A 24,797-nucleotide genomic window follows, 5' to 3' on the forward strand; every position below is an offset into this window, starting at 1 on the left:
AACTCATCCTGGGACAATTGGGTGAAGAAGAAGGTCTATGTAATAAATAAGTAAATATTAGAATTCATATTAGATGGCACTAACAGAGAATCCAGCAACTGTTTCATTAGCCAGTGCCCCATGGGAAATTGTACTAACAAATCTCTGTATGCTAGAACCGCCACAGGAGTTTTGTTGTTAAAGTACAGTGTAGAGAAAATTACTTTTTTGTCTTGTAAAATCCTGGCACTTCACCAACAAAGAAAGGACAGTATAATAAAGCTACTTTTTGTAACAGTTTGTGGAAGTTTATATTCCCTTCCAATGAGGTCTGTCAGTGTGAAGCACCCAAAATTGTATCATCCATAATATCTTTCCATTGTGTATTATTTAGGGATTCCTCCATATCAAACCAAAAACATCTTGGCAAAGTCACAAGGTAAACAAAGAATTATTAACAGAGCAGCTTGACTTATTACTGCAGAGGTCCATTAGGTAGAAGGATCCCAATGGGTTTACCCAAACCCAGATCTTCAAGATAAAATAACTACATCTTCATTTGGGAATCTGATGACTAAAAGAAGGCATGCACTCCAGACCTAGAATAATAACCTAGAATAATAATTAAGAAACCAACTTCAATATGCCCCCTTCCCTGGCTGCTATAATTGTTGCCTGAAACTGTGGTGAGTACAGATCTCTCCTTTTCTCCACTGTGGTATACAAGCTGATGTTGTCCTCAGATTCTCAGAGAATTCATAATGAATTTAAAGCATTTATGGCTAAAAATGAGATAACTATTCTACCTAAATTTATCAGTGAGAGACATCCATGCTGACGTAAAGAAAATGATTTGCTTCTTTCCCATATGATTTGTCATCTTATATTTCTTAACCTGGTGCCCATGTCCATATATAGAGAACATTCCATTTGTGGAATTTTGCTTCCATATGTGGAACTACTTTATTGGCTTGGCGTGTAACATCAGTATGTTACATTAACGAAAACATTAGAAGAGCTCTGACCAAAGACCTGTCTTATTCAGCATCCTGACCTAAGCAACCAGATCCTTATGGGAAGCTCATAAACAGGATATGAACAAAAGAGCGCTACCATCAATTGTTATTCCCAGCACTTGAGGAAATGATATTGAGTTTAAATGAAGTCAACTGGGTGTAGCTTAAGTCCAAATAACTCATCATTGCTGGAGTTCTTAAAAGTGGCCTACAATTTCCTTTCCCCTTTCTCCCATTTTATTCTTTCTTCTTGTTTTTATATATTGTTTATAGGAAATTTTATCCTGCTGTTCTAGTACCTCTGCACTGCTCAGTATTCTTAATTTTCTCACAATATAAAAATATATTTAGAGGGGGGTCTTTTTTAAAAAAGGAGAAAAACAATAACTGAAACAATACCTGTTTATTTTCAGTTAAAGGATCAAACTGGAGATTGCTCAGACAAGTTCCTCCTTTTTTTTAAAAAAAAATGATGATATATCCTAAGAGATTTTGAATGTTAAATAATCTTGTATTTTTCATAGCAGCTTTTCAAAATCTGATTTGCTACCTATAACACTGAAATTTATTATTTTCCTCTTTTCAAATAACAGTTTGTTTGCAAGTGCACATGGATGGGGACAACTGCACTATAGTGAATGAGTTCGTTCTTGTGGGACTCACGGATCGATTTGAACTGCAATTCATCCTCTTCATAGTCTTCTTGCTGATCTACATTATCACAGTATTGGGGAATGCTGGGATCATTGTAATCGTGAGGACTTGCTCTCAGCTTCAGACGCCTATGTATTTCTTCCTTAGCAATTTATCATTCCTGGACCTGTGCTATTCCTCTGTCGTAACACCCAAGATGCTAGTGAGCTTCATATCACATAGAAAAACCATCTCCTACTCTAGCTGTTTCACTCAGTTGTATTTTTATATTGCTTTGGCAACAGCAGAATGTTACCTCTTGGCAGCCATGGCATATGATCGCTATGTGGCCGTCTGTAACCCACTGATGTACACAGTTATCATGTCTGAAAGACTATGTGTCTTGCTGGTGTTTGCTTCTTTTGTGGTAGGCTTCCTAAATGCAACAGTACAGATAGGTTTTTCCTTAACAGTGTCCTTTGGTGATTCTAGGGTCATTAACCATTTCTTTTGTGATGGGCCACCATTGATGAAGTTGGCCTGCTCTGATACCACTCTCAACCAAATCCTTGTTTTTACTATTGTTGGATTCAATGAAGTTACCACCACGTCCATAGTTCTCATCTCTTATACCTGCATCTTCTCTGCCATCCTCAGAATACGCTCCAATGACAGCAAGCGTAAAGCTTTCTCCACCTGTACTTCTCATCTAACTGCCGTCAGTTTGTTCTATGGGACCCTCCTCTTTATGTACTTGAGACCCAGTTCCAGCTACTCTTTGGAGCAGGATAAAATAATTGCAGTGGTTTACACAGTGTTGATCCCATTCGTGAATCCCCTGATCTATAGCCTCAGGAACAAAGATGTGAAGGATGCCTTGATTAAAGGAATGGAAAGACTCAGGATTTCAAGATAAATGTAGCAGTCACATACTGGAAAGAATATGGCAAAGGGTTAGCTCTTTGATTTACCTGAAGGCTGGGGAGGCTGGGGAGAATTTTAAAACAAAAGAAAAAATAGGAATAAAAGCTAATGCTCATTATATATATATATATATATCCAGAGTTATACAGGATGATATTCAATGTTAGTTATACCCATTGTGCCAGGCTGGCACAATGAGCCCGCTGAACTTTAGTAATGCACTAAATGACTGTTGGATATCATCCACACCTTATTATTTCAAATAGAGATTTTCACAAGCCTTCATAAAGTAACCAAAAGGAAGAAAAATATATATATATTTGTACGTACAGTATGTACAGTATGTAGAATAAATAAAAATGAGAACATAGTGATAGTAGTAGGTGTGGTACTACGGGTAGATTTTTAGAAGGTTCTTAATGCTTAGAAGGGATAGATATAGAGATTGTATTGATTGCTATTACCATGCAAAACCAGACAAATAAACAAGTAGAAGGCACAAGGATAGATGTGTTGGAATTTAGATTTTCAAATCATGTTGGCTTGCACATTGGCTTGAAATTGATTGTTCCAGTGATTTATCGATATGGACCATCTCTCAGTGAGCTTGTCTTCTGTCTTTTGCTTAGTCTTATGTTTCGCTTGGCTTAGAAGTATGTAAAGTTTATTAACATATGCAACTCCCATTTCAAAAGTAGCTTTGTCAATATAAGAAAGGGTTTCTTGAAAATGAGAAAGGTGATTCATGATTTGCATATTACTTATTTATGAATAATTAAAAATACAAAATCTGCTTGTTATTATCCAAAAATCATTATGCAACTTTACAATCTCCACCCCACCCCCCACCCCCCCGCAATCCAACTTGGTGCTGGTGCTTAGGTGGTTCAGAGATGATTTGGCGTTGGGGTGAACTGTGAGGTGGCCAAGCTTGCTAAACAAACCAGGTTATTTGGGATGATGAAAACAAAAAAAGGATAGCAAAGATCTTCAAAGATATATAACTGGCAAGTGTAATTCAATGTAAGAGATTCATATGGGGTAAAAACTTCCTAATTTCATATATATGCTAACAGGGACTCAACTGGTGGTGATTGATGAGGAAGACCGTTAAATATGTATATTTCTGCGTTTATTGCTCTGTTACTTAGAGTGAAGAAAAAATGTTGGATTCTTTAAGTGAGAGAGAGGTTTCTATAAGCACAATCCTATACACTCAAGCAGTTCTTTCATAAAGTTAAGGCATTACAAACATTTTAAATATTCCCATTATAGTGAATGGGGAAACTTGAAGCTTCGTTGTTCCAAAACAAGATTCTGATTTGGGTCTGAGCAAAGCAAGTAGCCTCCGAAGTGGTCCAGGCCAAAACACACCACTTTCTGAATCATCTGGTCAAGGTCCAAACCAAATCTTGTGTTCAGTGCACACCTCTAATATCTATGGTCAGTACTAACAGCTGTGACATGTGCTACAAAAGACATTTGTGGTTTGAGGACCCGACCCCCGCAATGTGAAATGAATACACAAGGACACGTGATATAAGGTTAATGGGCAAGGAAAGGCCACAACTTTATTGATTACAGCAGTGAAAAGGTATTGGCTTAGGCATTGGATCTCTAAAACAAGTGGGTTTATTCACCAGTAGGTGGAGCCTGTTGATGCTAATCCAACTATAGGCTCTCCCCTGATGTCACCGAGGGTCGTGCCATGGCCTCCCACCAAGCAGGCATCGGACAGAATACACGACCGCCAGATTCCTTTAACGGAATACCCAAAGATTGAAGGCATAGGCGATGGCCACACCTAGCACTTCGACACACCACAACACATTGTTCCAATGCCTAACCTACCCACCAATACCACGAAAGTTGTGACGATTGCTACAAGGTAGGCGAAAAAACCAAAAAGCCTAATGCCAAATGGAAAAACTCCTACCAGGGCCCCTGGGCAACCAGGGCGACCAACCTAAGGTCCATAGCAAGGCCAATAACCTAAGCCCTAACTCAAAGGGAGTGGAGGGTGGGTGGCTCGCGACGAGACGACGGCGAAGAATGAGGCCGGGGAGAGGCTGGCGCTGCAGCAAAAGGCTGCTGAACACACCCCCTCGGAGGCACCTGGTTGGATGCCTACCGAGGGGTGTGGGCGCCGGCCAGGTGAGGTGGAGGCAGGGGGCTAACGCCCCCTGCTAGGGGCGGTGCTCGGGCTCCCGCCCACAACCACTCCCCTCTCTTCCAGGGAGGAGAGTCTTTCTATTTTCTCCTAAAGGGGAATAAGCCTTTCTGGTATTACTCTGTTTATTTATAAGTATTTTTAGGAAGGCTGCAATAGCCTTTTCATTGTTAAGGTGGAATTTAATTATATCATATATGGTATAAAAATGCTGTTTTTAAGTGGCTCTTTTTTTTTTCTTTTTTTTTGAAGGGGCTACTTGTTAAAAGGGTTTTAAGTTTATTGTTATTAGTTTTCAAATTGCTATAGAACCACAAGAACAGATAAACAATAACATACAAAAACTAAACAAATTAAATAATAACACCCAATCTAAGATCAAGGTATCCATATTTCCCTAGAAGGTGCAGAGAGAGATAACTGTAAATCTGAAACTATATGGGATTACACACATGAGACAGGAACTTTACAGAGCTGATGGATTCCACCTTGTCAGACTTAGGGAATGACATTATGCTCTCTGATGATGATGATGATGATGATGATGATAATAATAATTTCTTATTTATACCCTGCCCATCTGGCTGGGTTTCCCCAGCCACTCTAGGCAGCTCCCAACAGAATATTAAAAACACAATAAAACATCAAACATTAAAAACTTCCCTAAACAGGGTTGCCTTCAGATGTCATCTAAAAGTCAGATAGTTGTTTATTTCCTTGACATCTGATGGGAGGGTGTTCCACAGGGTGGGCATCACTACTGAGAAGGCGCTCTGCCTGGTTCTCTGTAACCTCATTTCTTGCAGTGAAGGAACCACCAGAATGCCCTTGGAGCTGGACCTCAGTGTCCAGGCTGAACGGTGGGGGTGGAGACGTTCCTTCTGACCTTCATAGGGGGTTAAGAGTATTGGGGGAAGAAGCACTAAATTATCCTTTTCCTGTTGCAGGTGTGAACGGGAAAGGAATAGATTGAAATGTATGATGGGTTCCTTGAGGCATGTTTGAAGTAAACTGTGATTCCAGAGTATTTCACGCTTTGTGACGTCATGGTGAAGGGTATGGCTCACTGTTGAGCTTAACCTGTGTCTCTCATTTTGGGTTTTGCAGTCTTGATGGGCCATGAATCAGGAAGGAGTTCTTCCTCACCTTTAAGGGTGTGCTGTGACAGGTACATGTCCATCTGTAAACCCATTACACAGCTATCATGAGCAAAAGTGTATGCTGTTGGATGAGGAGGGAATTATGGCTGAGTGCAGTTCACATTCAATGGTACAGACTCTCCTCATTATACATCTCTCCTCCTGTGGGCGAAATGAAATTGACCATTATTTCTGTGGTGTCCACCCTTTATTGAAATTTGCATGCCCTACTGTGGCAAGGGGAGTTGGAAATTAAAGCCAGCTTGACTCCCTTCAGTGTAGGCTTACCCAGTTAACAGACTTAGGAGCCTGATAAAATTTGAAGATGCTTCTGTACATGGTTATTATTTATAAGTTGAGTATGTTCTTATGTTTAATAAAGTGGTCCTCATTCTATGCCATACTTGGTATTCTGCCTCATTATTTCCAGTTTCCTAAAATAAAAGCACACTTTCTTCTTTTGGGAGTAGGGAATGGTTTTGAACAGAAAATAATTCCCTAGCTCCAACATTGTTTTCTCTACCATCAAGGGAAAGCAACTCAAGCCATTAACAACCAACTGATTTTGTGCTCAGGGAACTAAAGCTCTTGACATCAGGCAACCTAGTATAAATGTACCAACACTTTCAGACCCTTGTATCTTTCTGAAATGAGAAAAAGGCATTATTTAGAGACATAAATTTAGGGTAAGTATTAACTAGCAGGATGAGAAAGTTGAATTTCGCTCTGTTGGAAAGGTTGACAAAAGGGTTGTGACTGAGTAGAAGACTAGGAAACAAAGATGTTTCCCAATGCCATTACAGCATTTACTAAAGTTGCAGTTGCAATAATAAAACTTTAATTGGTCTAGCTGTCACCTAAAGCTTTCAGCCGTAATCTGGTGCCCAGTGACCCCATTAAATTCAGTGAGATTTACTTTTGAGTATACATGTACAGGATTGCTTTCTCAGTGAGGCACAGAGCTGACGAGCTCACTCAATTAATTTAACCTGTTTGTTTTAACCTGTTTGTGGTGCATTACTGTGAAAAAATCAGTATGAAAGAATCAGTATGAATGATGACTTCTCCTAACAATTGGCCACAGATTTCATTTGAAGAAGAAAAAAACCACAGTTAGGTTACATTTGTTTCAATATAATCAAAAAACATGATGTCAAGATGGTTATTATTATTATTAAAAAGTCAGTCAAATGCTTTAAATTCAGAATGCTGATAACACAAATTGTTTAATCAGTTGACAGCTGTAATAATTGGAGAGCTTCTGGTTGTGCTGTGGCCTGCCACACTACATCTGGTGGTAACCTAGGCTAAGCCAGGCCTTTTTCAGTTGCAGAATCTAGTCTCTGGGATCTCACCCCATGCCCCATATGAATTAAAGGTAGGTACCAGCTATGCTGAGTTTTTGGTGCCTCATGAAAATGCATTTATTAACCCAGATTTTGTTGGTAACTGGCATCAAACTTTGAGAAATTATCTGGAAATTGCTGTCTCTAGTGCTTTCACTCCCCAGTATTTTTAATTTTCTTACAATAGTTAAGATTCTTGGGAGAGAAATTCTGAAAGAGAAGAGGAGAGGAGGAAGAAGAAGGAAGAGGAGGAGAAGCATGACATGAGTCAACTGTAACATGACCTTCATGCTCTCATTTGAACAACAATAATGGAGATTACTGGGGAAAGGTCCACCTTTCCCCCCAAAACTGATGATATTTCTGCTTTAAAATTATAATGAAATCATATTTTTTTCATGAACAGTAACTACATACCTTTTAAAATTCAAATCCCTGGGGAAACCCAGCCAGGTGGACAGGGTATAAATAATAACATTATTTTTAAAAAAAACATTGTGAATGATGTACACTGGGCACTGAAATATTATTTCCACCCTCTCAAATAACAGAATATGTACACATAGATATACATATAGACAGACAGATATATCAAGTGCTTGCAAGTGCACATGGATGGGAACAATTGCACTATGGTGGATGAGTTCATTCTTGCGGGATTCACAGATCAATCCAAGCTGCAGATCACCCTCTTCATTGTCTTCTTGCTGATCTACATTATCACTGTGATGGGAAATATTGGGATCATTGTAATCGTGAGGACTTGCTCTCAGCTTCAGACGCCAATGTATTTCTTCCTTAGCAACTTATCCTTCCTGGACCTGTGCTATTCCTCTGTCGTAACACCCAAGATGCTAGTGAGTCTTTTATCTCATAGAAAAACCATCTCCTACTCTAGCTGTTTCACCCAATTGTTTTTTTATATTATTGGTGCAACAACGGAATGTTACCTCTTGGCTGCCATGGCATACGATCGCTATGTGGCCATCTGTAACCCACTGCTCTATACAGTCATTATGTCTCGAAGGCTATGTATTTTGTTGGTCATTGCTTCTTATGTAGCTGGGTTTATAAATGCATTAGTAAATACAGGATTTACCTTAACAGTGTCCTTTGGTGACTCTAATGTAATCAACCATTTCTTCTGTGATTGGCCACCATTGATTCAGCTGGCTTGCTCTGATACCAGTCTCAACCAAATCCTTGTTTTTGCTATTGCTGGATTTAATGAGGTTACCACCACATTGGTAGTTCTCATCTCTTATGCCTGCATCTTCTCTACCATCCTCAGAATATGCTCCAATGACAGAAAGCGTAAAGCTTTCTCCACCTGTACTTCTCATCTGACCACTGTCAGTTTGTTCTATGGAACCCTCCTCTTTATGTACTTGAGACCCAGATCCAGCTATTCTATGGAACAGGATAAAATAATTGCTGCGGTCTACACGGTGTTGGTCCCTTTGGTGAATCCCCTGATCTATAGTCTCAGGAACAAGGATGTGAAAGAAGCTTTCATGAAAGGAATGGGGAGGCTGAGGATTACTTTAGCAATCATCTGCTAGGTAGAACCCAAAGAATAGGGAGGGGAGAATATTTTTAAAATGAAAGAAAATTTGTGAGTAAAAAATAATCACACTCTGAACAAGTCCAATGAATTTAAGAGATTTAAATAATGTACATCCAGTAACTTCAATAGCTCTGTTTTCTGAGTATGACAGCTGGAGATCATCCATATTTCATTATTTCAAAAAAGAGAATCATACAAGCTTTCAGAATGTGATGAAATAAACAAAAAATAAACATTTGTAAATACAATATATACAATAAAGAGAAATATAAGAACATGGCAATAGTAGCAGTACATATTTAGAAGGTTCTAAGTTATTAGAGTGGACATCGAGATTGTATTGTTACCAGGTTAACCCAGACAAAGACACAGATATGAGGAACAAACATACACTCATGAGAATATAGTTATTCAAAACAAAGAAAAAAAGAAATGGTTGCACATTGGCTTCAAATCTGTCATTCCAATAATTTATTAATAAAAACCAACTCTGTGAACTTGTCATCTTTTGTCTTTCACTTAGCTCGATGTTTCATTTAGCTCTGGAGAATATGTGTGTTTTGTTGACATACAAAACTCCCTTTTCAAATGTAGTTTTTTCTGTGATGCTCATTTTAAAGAATAAATTTTGAATAAATAAATAAATGTGAGTCATTAAATACAACAAATTATGGTTGCTGTTGTTCAAAAATATTTTTTCACAATGGAGGGATGCGAGGGGGAACACACAAACACACACAGAGAACCCTTTTGAGTAAAAAAAAAAAAAGTGACTAAGGAGGGGACCTGACCAAAGTCCATAAAAGTGGAACTCGTGATCAGCTAATAAAGGGCACCTGACTGAAGTCCATAAAAGTGGAACTCATGATCAGCTAATAAAGCTACATCTCGGGAGACAAAAAAAAATGTACTTCCTCACACACTTCATGGAATTCACTAACACAAATGTACTGGTGGCCACCAACAATGACAGTTTTCAAAGGGGATTAGATACATAAAAGAGGATCAGGTAAATTCATGGAGGCTACTAGTTATTGTGGCTATAAGTCACCTTCAGTATTAAAAGCCACATATTTCTGAAACCATGTTCCTGTGTTCCAGCTCAAAGGTATAGCCTATGTGCATTCAGCAGGCTTCCCCTCTACAGACATGCCCCCAACATGTGGACAGCAGGGGGTGGGACAAGCAGAGGATTTGACTGTAGGAGTGAAGCTAGCATGCTAATAATAATAATAATAATAATAATAATAATAATAATAATAATTTATATCCTGCCCATCTGGCTGGGTTTCCCCAGCCACTCTGGGCAGCTTCCAACAGAATACAATGGTACCTCGGGATGCGAACGGGATCCGTTCCAGAGCCCCATTCGCATCCTGAACAGAATGTAAGATGTGACAGTGCATCTGCGCGTGCGCGGGTCATGTTTTGCCGCTTCCGCGCATGTGCGTGACGTCATTTTGACCGTCTGCGCATGAGCGAGAGGTGAAACCCAGAAGTAACGTGCTCCATTACTTCCAGGTCGCTGCGGAGTGTAACCCGAAAGCGCTCAACCTGAAGCGTATTTATCCCGAGGTATGACTGTATTAAAATACAATAGTCTATTAAACATTAAAACCTTCCCTAAACAGGGCTGCCTTCAGATGTCTTCTAAAAGTCTGGTAGTTGTTTTTCTCTTTGACATCTGGTGGGAGGGCGTTCCACAGGGCAGGTGCCACTGCCTAGAAGGCCCTCTGCCTGGTTCCCTATAACTTGGCTTCTTGCAGCTAGGAAACCGCCAGAAGGCCATCAGCGCTGGACCTCAGTGTCCGGGCAGAACAATGGGGTGGAGATGCTCCTTCATGTATATTGGACCAAGGCGATTTAGGGCTTTAAAGGTCAGCACAACACTTTGAATTTTACTGAGAAACGTACTGGGAGCCAATGTAAGGTCTCTGCTTTCTCCCCACATAATGGAGAAAATAATCCTGGAGGGAAAAACACACAGCAATGTGCATAAAGCCGTATACAGTACTTTAATTTCTTTTAATTTTTATTATTTGTATACTAGGGTTGACATATTCCCAAAAGTGAAAATCTGGACAGAGTTGTTGAGCAGAAATCCGTCCAGACGCCATTTTTTCAGAGCGATTCCTGAACGAATGGCAGCCATATTGTCAGTGCAGGATTTACATATAAGCTAAAGAAGCTTCTCTTGGGGTCCCCCAAAAAATTAAAGGGAAAAAAATGGATGTACATTTCCAAAATATAAGATAAAAAACAAATAAAATAAAACCTACATACAGCAACAGTGTTTTGTGTTATGTAGGCTCCGCTGATGTAAGTAATAGGCCCCGCCTGCTAGCCTTCTCCCTAGAATATCACTTGTTTGCTCACTTCTATATATAGGCTGCCTACATTCTGCATGGACTGGTTGCATGGCAACATGTGCAAATGGCTTTAGATACCTATTAGGTCCATAAATTACCATATAGCATATATTCAACACAAAAAAACCAGTGACAATTTGTTGTTGACAAAGGACAGCTGGACATATAAAGGGCCCCATTACCGTCAGTAGCTTAGGGCCTCATCAAACCTAAATCCAGCCTTGCATATTGTATACCACCTTTCACCAAAGGGCAGTTCACTGTTAGGATTTTTATCTTGCCAGCTGCTCAGAGAGCAGCTCAATGGTTGTTTACATCATGTGAGTGTCTGAGAGCATGAGACAGGAAGTCCCCACAGTCTCAGTACTGGAAAAAGTTACTTTCGCTTCTGTGTGAAGTGTGTTCTTCTGTACTGCTGCTCAGAGAGAGCAGACATGCTGGTGGGTTCTCTGTGTATAGACAACGTAAATAAAGTAGTTTAGAGCTACTGATTGTCTCTTTCTTCTGCAATGAGATGCCAGAAGATGAGTGTGCTCCTCTCAGGAGGGAGGGGTCGCTTATTACCGGTCTCTGTGGACTGAGGAAGATTTACAGCCAGATGGTGACCACCAGAGAGATACAAAATACAAAATGAGAGCACAAAATACATAATAAAACAAGAACAAACCAATAACAACCCCCTCAAAAAAAAAAAACCACCAACAACACAAACCCCCCCCCCACACACACACACATTTAAAAGGCCAAACGCTGGGTTACAGAGGAACATTTTTACCTGGCACCTAAAGATATTAGTGAAGGTGTCAGGCAAGCCTTAATATGTGTTTGAGAGGATGAAGTGTTTTCTAAGGGTGGGTAACAAATGCATAAACTTTTAGCATGAACACGCACTGCAACAGCAAGCTCATGGTAGGAAAGTGAGCAGGGGTGTGTGTGGAGCCAACCCCCTGGTGTCGGCCTTGCTATTGCTTTCCTACATGGAGCTAAGGCAGGGCTGGTAAGCCAAGAGGTTGAGGTGACGTGGTGACTCACTCTCTTTTCTTTCCTTTTGTTGCTTTATTCTTGTAACGTTCTTGATTGCCCGCTTTAAAATAGCTAATACCCAGTATGCCTTATTAAAAACTGCTTGTTGCAACTATAGGGAAATTACACAATCCATATGTAGAGAGAGAGAATATGATAACAATATTTATAGTTTGTGTAATGACAGCTAACAGCGCTCAGCGAGCTGGACTTCTGCCCTGTCAGAGACATGCTTGTGATTTTGAATAAAAGCATTTATTTGACCAGCATTTTAATATGGCAAAAACTAATGTGCCCTGGTGTGTTTGGGTGGTAGTGGGTACTATTCCATGGATAATCATGGCTAGATCTACATCAAAAGGGCCACATGGGTCAGGAAAATAAATGCTGCATAATCTGTCCCTGGGAGAATCGGCCTAACAAGCTCATCTGAGAGGGAAATAAGATGTGTGTGTCTAACTAAATTCCTTGCTATAGCTGCTTATTTTCCTCTATAGATGTGTGTGTATTTATTTATCTGCAGCAATTAAAACCACATGTATGCAAGCAATGTCAAAGGAATACTGAATCTTTAGGGGTATGATTCTGCCTTTCTATTATTTAGAACCTCATTCAAGGAAAATAGAACAATAAAAAACATCAATTGATATCCATGAAACATTCTCATGCTTGAGTTGTATTCTGTGTTTGTCTAACTCAGGGTAAACCCATTAATAATTTCTTCAGCTGCTGGAGGCAAATTTTCTTTGGCCAAACTGGATGAGATCTACAGCCACACTTTCATTCTACCTACACCATTCTTGTATGATCATTGATCACAATGTAGAAGTCACTTGAAAATGGGCTTCAAATATTGTATGTAGCAAGTCTCATAATCTGTAGAGCAGCTTGCACTGAGAAATGTTACCTACTGAATAGAGTTTCCATGATACAACAGAAATGGGAACAACTTTCATGATATTTTTTTCTGCCCTCCAAAATTTCCCCCAATATTAATTGTGATTTTGAGATGAACTTCTGGAGAGACGCCCACCCCCACCCACCCCTACCGTGGAAGAAGCTGCCCAGAAAAAGCATCTGCTTTTGTACAGTTCTGAGCAGTCTTCAGCCCAGACACATTCAGGCAATACAATAGACCTGCGACTTATGCATCATTTACAGTGGTGGTTTTGCACGTGTGGCAGGAAAATAAATGGAGAACAGGAGGGAAACAGTCAGAACAGGACATTTGAGATCTCACACACTCTTTCCAGGGTCCGGTAAGCAAGGTGGAGGGCTTACAAAGTCTTTTCACACTGGAAAGACTTTTAAGACTTTAACCTGCTTACTGGGCTCTGAGGAGGACACTCAAGGCCTCTGGAAGGCTGTGGAAAGCTCCTGCGAGATCTTGGATGGCCCTGCAAGCCTTCCACAGCCCCAGAAGTTGGTATAATCATGCAGGGGTGGTTCCTGGGGTCTTCCTGACATCACAGTACTTTGTGTGCAAACTCCCAGAATGTAACCTTTGCCAAAGTTGCATAAAGTATTGTGCATGCCTTCACGGCCTTCTGCAGTTTTGGTGCTACTCTGCTTCCTAATCAAATAAGCCTTCTTCAACCTCATAATATAAAGGTGGTCATCAAAATCTACCATATTTTTAAATGTGGAACAATGGTTCCTAAATAAATACTGTTCCCATTCTAAGTTTGATTCACATTTCTGCTTTTATTTTGCAATGTTCTAAAATGAATACATACATAGATATATCCAGCTGTCCTTGGAAAATATGGTATAGATCTCAATATTTGTTGCATGCATGCATCTTTTAGACCCTCTTCCAGAAATGGATTACCCCATTTCTTGCAAAGAACACTTTTTATGAACATATGACCATAAGGAATAACTTTGTCCACGTTGCAACTGCAGCTGGTCACCAGAACAGCAAACAAGAAGGAGTCCTAGAATTTAGCACTTTCCTAGTCTTGGGTCACTAGATGCTGTTCAACTACAACTCCCAGCATCCATGACCCTTGGCCATGCTAGCCACTGTTGTTAACAACATTGGGGACCTAAGGTGGGAGGCTCCTCTACCCTAGATCCACATGCTACCTGATGAGCATCAGCCTTTTGAAGGCACCTTTCACTTCCTTGTTCCTCAGGCTGTAAATCAGGGGATTCAGCATGGGGATCACTATTGTGTAGAATACAGAAGCAATTCTGTCTCTTTCCAAAGAATGGCTAGCATTTGGCTGGCAATATATGAGGAGAATGGTAGCATGGAATATAGTGATGGCTGTGAAGTGAGAGGCACAAGTGGAGAAGGCTTTGTATTTTCCTTCATTGGTGCGAATCCTGGATACAGATATAATAATGAAAATGTAGGACATGAGAATGATCACTATGGTGCTAGTCTCCTCAAAAGTAGCAAAAATGAAAAGTAACATCTTATTGATGCTGTTGTCAGAGCAGGATAAAGCTAACACTGGGGAAATGTCACAATAGAAGTGATGGATGACATTTGGCCCACAGAAAATTAGCCTAAAAGCATAACAAGTGTGAACTAGGGCACAAACCATGCCACACATGTAAGAAAGAGCTACCAGTTGGGTGCAGAGCTTTCTAGACATGGCCACTGTGTACAGCAAGGGATTACAAATGGCCACGTAGCGATCATATGCCATCACAGCCAAGAGGTAAGATTCAGCCACCACTAAATTAATAAAGAGGTACATCTGTACTGCACAAGCAGAGAAAGAAATTCCTTTGGCCTCAGAGATGATGTCAACGAGCAATTTGGGTGTGATGGATGAAGAATAACAAATGTCAATAAAGGACAGGTGACTGAGGAAGAAGTACATGGGAGTGTGGAGTCGTACTTCAAGCCGGATTATGAGGATGATGCCAAAATTCCCCACCAAGGTGACAACATAGATTGTGAGAAACACCACAAAGAGGAGGATCTGCAGCTCTGGGTGGTCTGTGAAGCCCAGGAGGATGAACTCTGATACCAAAGTGTAATTTCCTCTCTCCATTCCTTTGAGATCATGCTTTATCACTAAGGATTGGGGAAGATGGTAGTGGATACAAGATTGTTGACTCAAAAATCAGCTCTGAACAAGATTATCTGTTGACATATTATTTTGTCAATGAAAAGTGCTGCAGTAAAGGCTTCATGTTGACACCTCTGTGCATGGTCTGGGTAGAGCCTTGTGAACTGGATAGAGAGATCTGGATGACTTAAATGATCCTGTAATTGGTTTGAAAGAGAACCAGATTAATCTAAAGGTTCATCACTATGAAATATTCTATATTCATAAGTGGATATGTTTTTGTTGTTTTATCATTTTTTATTTGCTGTCCTGTGTTCCTGTGTGAGGAAAGATAGCATATAAATTTAATTAACAAAGAAATAAAATGCAAGAAGCATATTAAATTCAAAGTCCACTCACTACATTTTTTATTTATTTTTACTTCAAAGGATGCTTTTGTTTCTCATGTTTTTAGCATGTGATTAAAAATATCATTCTAGAAGAAAACTCAGTTGGAAAAAATACTGTGTGCAAAAATCTTTATGAAACAGGTCAATTTAATATCAGTATTAAAAACTATTAGAATGTTGACTATGGGAAAGGTGTATTTTTCACATATCTTACTAGACAACCAAGGGATGGACCTATTGAAGTCTTTACAACATTTATTTACTGATCAAATTAGAAATGGGTACATGAAATTGCTTCCAGGTTACATAGCTAGTGTTATAGTGACCGCAGAATGTGAAAGGAGAAGGAAAATCTCCCGCCAGTTGTCTAAATCTGGGGTAAAGTTTATGAAAAGCTATGTGGCTATTGGGAGAGTTAATGCTGAAGGGAAGGTCTTTGCCTCTGAAGGATCCTGGAAGGAAAGAGAGGGTTCCAGTTCTGCTGAGAACTGTTTTTAGTTGCAGTGGCCAACATTTTCTGGGACCAATCCTAACTTTGTTCCTGCCCTTCTTACCTGTCTGATCCTTATCATGGAAAGCCGTGAAGGAAGAGAGAAGATGCTCTTCCTTGAATTCAAAAGCAAATGCTATTTGAGTGTGCGGGAGCTGTTTTTCATTCACTTTTATGGCCTTTGGGGTTTAATCTCTGGAGCAATCTGAGAATTCCCCATCTTGGAGAAAAGAAACATTATGACAAAACTTTAGTTGCAATGCTTTTTTTCTAGAAAAAAATGGGTGCTGGTACTCACCATGAAGTTGTTATAGCAAGTGCCACACTTTTTAACAACAACAAAAAGAGATGCCAGTACTGCATCCCTTTGAGTACCCCCTGAAAAACCCCCGCTGTATCAGTTGTATTATTATTATCTGTGCTTTTTTTTCTTAAAAAAAATATGTTTAAGGCTACTCTCATTTTCCTACTCACATTGAAATGTTTAGGGGTATGCGTACCCCTGAGTCCCCCCAGAAAAAAGCACTGATTATTAAAATGCAGTTATCTTTAAAGGAACAAATAACACTGATACCATTCCTTGCTCCACCAGCCCCAGGCTCCACTCTTGCCCCCTGACTTACAGGACCAGAGCGTTGGGTGGTCTATTTTCTAATGAAACCTAGATATTCTTTGAACATGGGTTCTCAGTACAGTGATACCTTGGAAGTCGAACAGAATCTGTTCCAGAAGTCCGTTCGACTTCCAAAATGTTTGGAAACCAAAGCACGGCTTCCGATTGGCTGCAGGCAAAACAGGAGCTGCGGAAGCCCCATCGGACATTTGGGTTCCAAAGAACGTTCGCAAACCAGAACACTCACTTCCAGGTTTGCGGCATTCAGGAGCCAAAACATTCAACTCCCAAAGCATTCAGGATCCAAGGTACGACTGTAAAGTGAAGTACAGTCATACCTCGTTTTGCGGCCAGGATCTGTCCTGGAGTCCCAGCCGCTAGCCGAAAAGGACACAGGGCAAAGCAATGCATCTGCGCACACGCACGGAGCAGTTTGCGCTTCTGTGCATGTGCGAAGCACAATTTAGCGCTTCTGCGCATGCTTGAGTGGCAAACCCGGAAGTAACCCGTTCTGGTACTTCCGGTTTTGCCGCAGACGTTTGCTGGAATGGACGCTAGACGAGGCGGACATTTGCGGAGGTATTACTGTACAGCATAGGCAAGCTGCAGCACATGTAAATAAATGTCAGAACTGAATTAAACTTTGGCTACCTTCTGTTGGGCTTGTATAGCTCTATTTAGGCATTCCGCTGCACACAGCTGTAATTGTGTGGAAAGTCAGAGTGGTGCTATACCTGGTTATCTACCCCCAGCCCTATGAAGAGTCAGGCAGGGAGGGCAAAATCTCCACTCCTCTATTAAACCATGCTGCAGCTGCATTTAAATGGAGGGCAAAGTGCTTCACAGAGCACTTTAGCAAACCAATTAGGATGGCTTAAGGACTCCAATCTGCGCGAAGCTGGTTTGAGAAACAATGCATCAAATAGTAGCATTGTATAAGAAAGTACTAGATACATGTGTATTTTGGGTAATGTCATGTGAACATGTCCAGCACTGGAAATGCGGTTGAGTACACAGTGAATGGGAGTCTGAACACAGCCTAAGTTGCAGTCTTAAGGAGCTCCTTATGCCAATGGATGAAAAGCTTATAAAACTAATTAATTAGTTGTTTAATTAATTAATTAGTTAATTAGTTGTTTATGTGGCAGTTCATCATCAAGGATACCTTATTCTTCCATGTAGGACATACAGTAGATAGGAATAATATGTGGCACCATAGCAGTCTTGTATACCACATGCTACACCAATGACCTAATACCAGGACCTGTGTGCAAAGATGCAGGGCTGTCATATGAACTAATGAGTTAAGTTCTAGATAGTTTCAAAGAGATTTTCCCCAAAGACAAAAATCCTATTGTGCTTTCATCTTCCAACCTACAGCAGCAAAACAAAGTCCAAGTGCAGAAATAACTTGAAAAAGAAACAAACAAATTCAGAATCATTGTGCCCTTGGGGTGAGGCCATGGTATAGGCACTCTTAGGGAGAGAAACAAGTATTTCCAGTGACTCATGGTTTCATACATTAAACAATGCCGAGAGCTTGCTGAGGAGCCATTTTCATGCCTCTTAAAGGTACAGTTAAAATTTTAAAATCTGATCTTGTTTCCTTTCTTAGAAATATCTTATTCCAAAAGTTTTATATGTATATGATGATATATCGGTTGATGGTGATATTTGTGCATTTGGATATGAATGGTGAGAAGCCTCAAGTGTAGCAATTAAAAACATGGAGCATAAAATAGCAGTGAAGATATTTAAAGAGATGGGAATAGAAAGGAAATCAGAAACATTCTAAATTGATGAAGAGGTTTTTTTCTGCCAAAAGTTTAATGTATATGTTGTTGTTGTTGTTTAGTCGTTTAGTTATGTCCAACTCTTCGTGACCCCATGGACCAGAGCACACCAGGCACTCCTGTCTTCCACTGCCTCCCGCAGTTTGGTCAAACTCATGCTGGTAGCTTCGAGAACACTATCCAACCATTTCGTCCTCTGTCGTCCCCTTCTCCTTGTGCCCTCCATCTTTCCCAACATCAGGATCTTTTCCAGGGAGTCTTCTCTTCTCATGAGGTGACCAAAATATTGGAGCCTCAGCTTCAGGATCTGTCCTTCCAGTGAGCACTCAGGGCTGATTTCCTTAAGAATGGATAGGTTTGATCATCTTGCAGTCCATGGGACTCTCAAGAGTCTCCTCCAGTACCATAATTCAATAGCATCAATTCTTCGGCGATCAGCCTTCTATATATTAACCAGTAAATATACATTTTAATACTCAAGCTAGGGGATGTCAAAGACATAGCTAAAGGTTTTGCCAGAAGATGTAGAGAAAAGGTAGGATTTGAAATATTGAAGAGAATGGCAGGATTTGGAAATGGCTTGGATATAGGAGAAGGAAGGAGATGAGTTGGAGATGATTCCTAGCTTGGACACAAAGGAGTTGACCTTGTAGACTATTACAGCATTAGCAGCCAACTAAAATAAAATATTTTTTCTTTCAGCTCCAATGCCATCAAGTGACAGAGACAAACAAAGACTGGCATGTGAAAGCAGCATTTAAGGAATGCCTGAGGGAAATGGCTCCTCGGGAACAGACTTCATCCTTTTAGGATTTACAGATCAGCATGAGCTCCAGGTTTTGTGCTTTGTGCTCTTCTTTGCCATTTATATTTTCACTGTGGCTGGGAATCTTGGCATGATTGTGTTAATCAGGATGGACCACCGGCTCCACACGCCCCAGGAACTTTTTCCTTAGCCATCTTTCCTTCTTAGATGTGTGCTATTCTACTACAATTGTCCCCAAGACCTTGATGAATTCTTTAGCAGACAGCAAATCCATTTCTTTCTCCGGATGCACCATTCAGCTCTTCTTCTTTGCAGCTTGTGCTACCACTGAGTGCTACCTGCTGGCTGCCATGGCCTATGACCGTTACGTTGCCGTTTGTAACCCTCTGCTGTACGCGGTTGTGATGTCTCATAAGCTTTGCATAGGGCTAGTGGCTGGGGCGTACGCTGCTGGCGTGATTAGCTCAGCCACACACACCATTTCCATCTTTCGCCTGCCATTCTGCCGTTCTCATAGGATCAACCATTTTTTCTGTGACGGGCCTCCACTCCTAACTCTGGCCTGCTCAGACACACATTTCAATGAGATGCTGCTTTTTGCGGTTGTTGGCTTCAACATCATAGTCACCACTGTTATCATTCTAGCATCGTATTTGTCTGTCCTCACCACTATCTTGAGGATCCGGACAACGGAAGGGAGGCACAAAGCCTTCTCCACCTGTGCCTCCCATTTGGCCTCTGTTGCTTTGTACTATGGGAGTTCCCTCTTCATGTATTCGCGGCCCAGCTCAAGCTATTCCCTAGATCAGGACAAGGTGGTTTCTGTTCTATACTCAGTTACAATCCCCATGTTGAACCCTCTCATCTACAGCATGAGGAACAAGGAGGTGAAAGATGCCCTCAGAAAAGTGAGAGTCAGATTCCTTTCTTGGTGACTAAAACTGCACAGTAAGATGGGGAGGGGTCATACATTTTTCTGATGCAAGAACCAGGCAGCGTGGCTAACCAAATGTCTGGTGGTCTCAGGGAAGAGGTGGGGAAGCTGTGAGCCTCCAAATGTTGCTGGACTCCAGCTCCCATTGTCTTTGACCATGAACCACGTTGGCTAGGGCTGATGGGAACTGGAGTCCAACAACATCTATAGGGCCACAGGTGGTCCACAAGTGGGGAATTCCCACAGGATCTGCTATCACATAATATGTTGGAAATGCTGCCCTCTTTAAGAAATATGTTCCTGCCCTGTTCTTGACTTGGTATAGGAATCTCTGTGTGATTTTTGTTGGCTTGTATTGTACAGAATCATCTATTCCACTTGCATGATGTGCAATACATTGGTCTTTTATACTTTTTGATAAAGTTAGATGTCACCTCTGTGCAAAGAGGAAGTAGAAGGGAGGGGGGAATCCACATTTGAGTGCCATAATAACCACATCCCCAACTCTGCTCTGTTTCTTTTGAGAGTCTGCTGCTGATGTCACAAACTGAAAGGACAAATATGAGCTGTGTAAGGCCTTTGGTATGATGGGGAAAGGAGTCTGCTTCTTTTTCTGATGGTGTGTTTCACATAAGTGAGTTTGACCTTTACTGCCTTTTCTACAATTAAGGTTCCCAGAGTAATTGCACTAGAATGCTTTTAGTCCTGTACAATTTATCTTGACAGATTAAAATGGATTAAATCACACCAGTCAGGTTTCATAGTGCTATGTGAAGCAGGCAATTAATGAGCTGTTGCTCTCTCCCATCTTTAGGCTATTGTGTAGTTAATGACAACCTCTGCCTTTCGGGATGAGACCAAAGTTGTAAGAAGCCCAGCTTCAGTATTAAGTCTCATACTCCGGTTAACCTTAAGGACAAACGCCAGTATAACAAAAGAAACTTGCATATATAGAGCAGGTTATATAAATGAAGGACATGTTAATGAACTTTTTATGTGTTGTTTTGCTGTAATCTATACAAAATCCCAGTAAGGTAAATTGGTATTATTAACCCACATTGTGGACTGAGGGAGAGCAGCTTGCATAAGTCTACCTGGTCAGCTGAAAATCAGACCTTCCATGACTTTGCTTATAGCTTGACCCATGGGGAATGGGGGAGGTGAGAAGGAAGCCCGCTGGGCAGCTCCAGTTCCTCACCCCAGACCTAGTGAGATGATGGTAGAAATGTATTCCTGAAGGGGAGTTCCTGATTTATAACCCAGTCACTCAGCCACTATGCTATGTCAGCATTCAGTAAGCTAATTTATCAACATGAAGCTTTGGGTAGTACTTTTAGGTAAATAGGTCCACTAGCTGAGGATGAATTCTTTCTTCTGCCTCTCAGTTAGATTTAACCATAGATTTTATTCAAGTGCTCTAGCCTTGTTATGTAAAGTACCTAAGCACGTTCTTCATTTAAATGTATCAGTAATCTAACAGAAGTATCCATGCTTCCAGTCACATTATGTATGATTTTAGAGATCAAATGAATTGTTTTTATTTTTGGAGAAGACTCTGGACTGTTCCCCTCAAGACAAAAAAATGTTTCGTTAGTTAAAGTTCTTCCTGGAATAAAGGTCCTACAAAATGGTGCTGGGGAGCTGTGGCTTTAAACTGTGTCCTTTGAGAGGGAGGCACTGAAGGGTTCCATACTGTCTCTCGTCTAATGTGGGGAAGCTGCTGAGCTCAGTTATCTGTATGAAGCTTACTAACCCTGAAAGTGATACCATTTTTGGTCCTGGCACTTATCCTGATATAATGTTGAGTGATTTATCCCTGCCTTGGAAATATGGTCTGTGTTGCTTGTAAACCTGATCAATAAAGTTGTGGCTATTGAAATATGGAAATGACAACTTCTGCATCTCTGGGTCTTTCTTACTCCTCTGAGATCAAGTCCCTCAAATTAGTAAACAGTATATCTTTCCAATTAGTATAACAGTGTTTGTTCCCATATTAACACATGCAAAAGGGATTTAAAGGCAAAAGGAATTTAAGGCACAGGGGAAGAAATATATATCTCTTTTGCCAACCTCAGCTGACTGGCCAACTGGCTTCAGTGAGATCAGCAGCACGCTCTATAGTTGCTGTGATAATTACTTACTTGAGGACTTATTTACATTACGATAAAATCACCAAACCACAGAAACGATAAGGTACTGAAGTCTGGCAGTGAGGCACTTCCACTGTCAAGTAACTTTTTTCACATTAATTAAGGTAGGTAGGTAGTACATGATCACAACAGATCAGATGAGTTGTCTCCTTACTGCCCTCGCATAGTGCGTATGACTGGGGATAGAAATGGTGGCTGAGTGTATTTGTGGGGGTCTGTGTGTGAATGTATATGTATATGAAAGGGTGTGTACATGAGAGAATGGTGTTTGTGTGCGTGTGTAGGCGAAGATGAATACTACTTGTGAATGGGGTATCTGATAGGTCAGAAACATAAAAGAAGCAGACTCTGACCTCTCCCATGGCACCTTCCCCTCAAACTTGCTGGATCTTAACTCAGTGAGACTAGCAGAATTTCATGCCTGCTTAGGACATCCTGGAACAGTGTGAGAATAGTAGTATAAAGCACTAAAATATATAGCTGTGTGATTCTTAAAACATTGACTTAAATCCGTACCACAATCTGATGCCTGTTTACCCTGAAGTAACGCCTACTGAATGATTTGGGGATTACTTCAAAGTAATAAGGCATAGGATTGCAGCTTCAAAGCATTTTTAAAAGATGACAGTTGCATATTAAATGATCTAATCTGCAAATGATTTTTAAAAAGATGCATATTCACAAAGCTAGATATTAGTGCAAATGAAGAAAAAAAATAGATTTCCCCTAAAATTTATATGGAATTTATTCCGCTAATGAACTATGGGAGTAACATTTGTTAAATTATATAACTATTCTTTGTAATATCACTAGGTATTATGATAATTTTTTTTTATATTTGCAGATTGAGGATAAAGAAGAAAATCATGCCCTACAAGCTATGGCGCACAAGTAGCCTGTAGGAATTGGTAATCACAGAAATACTCATTATTAAGTACAGTGATACATTCTGACATTTTGGGTTATGACTTCTGAAGCTATATCAGCACACTCCAACTGCCTCCATCCACGCACACCCTTAATATCTGGCAAGGGGGTGGAGAAGTCAAATGAACTCTTCACAGAGCAAGATGTCAAAATAGGTAGTGCACGACTCTGCAGACTTCACTTTCTTCCCCATCTGAAGGTACACAAAGATCCATGTTCATTCACCATAACTATAGCAGGAATAAATCAGCTACAAAAATGTCTACGGAAAATAACAGTGTTGTGTCTGAATTTATTTTTGTGGGATTTGCAAATGTACCAGAACTGAAGATTCCCATCTTCACATTGTTGCTGCTGATCTATATTATCACTGTGGTGGGCAACCTAGGGATGATTTTGCTGATCAGAATGGACTCTCAGCTGCACACTCCCATGTACTTTTTCCTCAGTAATCTGGCTTTCTTAGACTTTTGCTATTCTTCCAACATCACCCCCAAAGCCTTAAGAACTTTACTATCAAAGAAGAGAAACATTTCTTTCCTGGGTTGCTTCATCCAACTGTATTTCTTTGTTGCTCTGGTAGGTACAGAGATCATGCTTTTTGGGCTAATGGCTTATGACCGCTATGTGGCCATCTGCAACCCTTTGTTGTACACATCAATCATGTCACACACCCGATGCATCAAGATGGCTGGCGGAGCATTCACAGCCGGCTTCTTGAACTCAATCATTCATACCACTTTGGTAGGTACTTTGTCTTTTTGCCAGTCTAATGAAATCAACCATTTCTTTTGTGAAATCCCCCCACTACTCAAGCTCTCATGTTCTGATACATCCATAGCTGAAACACTAGTTTTCATGTGTGCTGGAATCAATATGTTAGGCTCTCTCTTGATAATCCTGAGTTCTTACCTGTACATCCTTTTCACGGTGCTCCAGATGAAGTCAGCCAAGGGCCGCAAGAAAGCCTTTTCCACCTGCATCTCCCATCTGATTGCTGTGATCATATTCTATGGAACGACTATATATGTCTATTTACAACCAAGTTCCAACTATTCAGAGGATCAGAATAAAGTTGTGTCAATGTTCTATTCCTTTGTCATCCCAATGCTCAACCCCTTAATTTACAGTCTGAGGAACAAGGAGGTGAAGGAGGCAATGAAGAGAGTGATGGATAAGAATGCATTTTCACATTTACTATAAAATAATATATCAACAGACTATCAAATCAGTTCAATAGTGCATTAGATTTTATTCAAGTCCTCTAGCCTTGTTATGTAAAGTACTTAAGCATGTTCTTCATTTAAACATATCAGTAATGCAACAGAAATGTCTATGTTCTTTGCCATAATTTTGAACATTTTAGAGAACATATGGATCCACATTGTATTTGGAGGAGATCGCCAGGTATCCACCCTGATACAATGAGCATTGAGCTATTAGAAAACACACCCCAAAATTAGGCCCTCACAATTTGCAAAAAAAAGAGCAATGCAGCAAAGGCGGTAGAGCTGAATGCATTTGTTCCCAAATTAGCCTA

General features: G+C 40.4%; 2 protein-coding genes and 1 pseudogene across 3 annotated transcripts; 2 read left to right on the plus strand and 1 right to left on the minus strand.

Annotated features, from left to right (window-relative positions):
* The first annotated feature begins 1,577 nt into the window (after positions 1 to 1,577).
* Positions 1,578 to 23,225, plus strand: LOC307201144 (olfactory receptor 5F1-like; annotated as a pseudogene). Its single transcript has 3 exons — positions 1,578 to 2,542; positions 19,276 to 20,154; positions 23,175 to 23,225. The product of its transcript is annotated as an olfactory receptor 5F1-like (transcript).
* LOC307215059 (olfactory receptor 8U3-like) lies at positions 14,251 to 15,177 on the minus strand (the record flags this gene model as incomplete). Its single annotated transcript, XM_079974220.1, has 1 exon — positions 14,251 to 15,177. One exon carries the CDS (start codon positions 15,175 to 15,177, stop codon positions 14,251 to 14,253), a length of 927 nt encoding a protein of 308 aa, XP_079830346.1.
* A 290-nt stretch (positions 23,226 to 23,515) lies between the features above and the next one.
* LOC307214825 (olfactory receptor 5F1-like) lies at positions 23,516 to 24,460 on the plus strand (the record flags this gene model as incomplete). Its single annotated transcript, XM_079973857.1, has 1 exon — positions 23,516 to 24,460. The coding sequence occupies one exon, from the start codon at positions 23,516 to 23,518 to the stop codon at positions 24,458 to 24,460; it is 945 nt and encodes a 314-aa protein (XP_079829983.1).
* Between the last annotated feature and the right edge of the window lie 337 nt (positions 24,461 to 24,797).

Source organism: Podarcis cretensis, assembly GCF_951804945.1.
Source record: "Podarcis cretensis genome assembly, chromosome: 1".
Taxonomy (NCBI): Eukaryota; Metazoa; Chordata; class Lepidosauria; order Squamata; family Lacertidae; genus Podarcis; species Podarcis cretensis.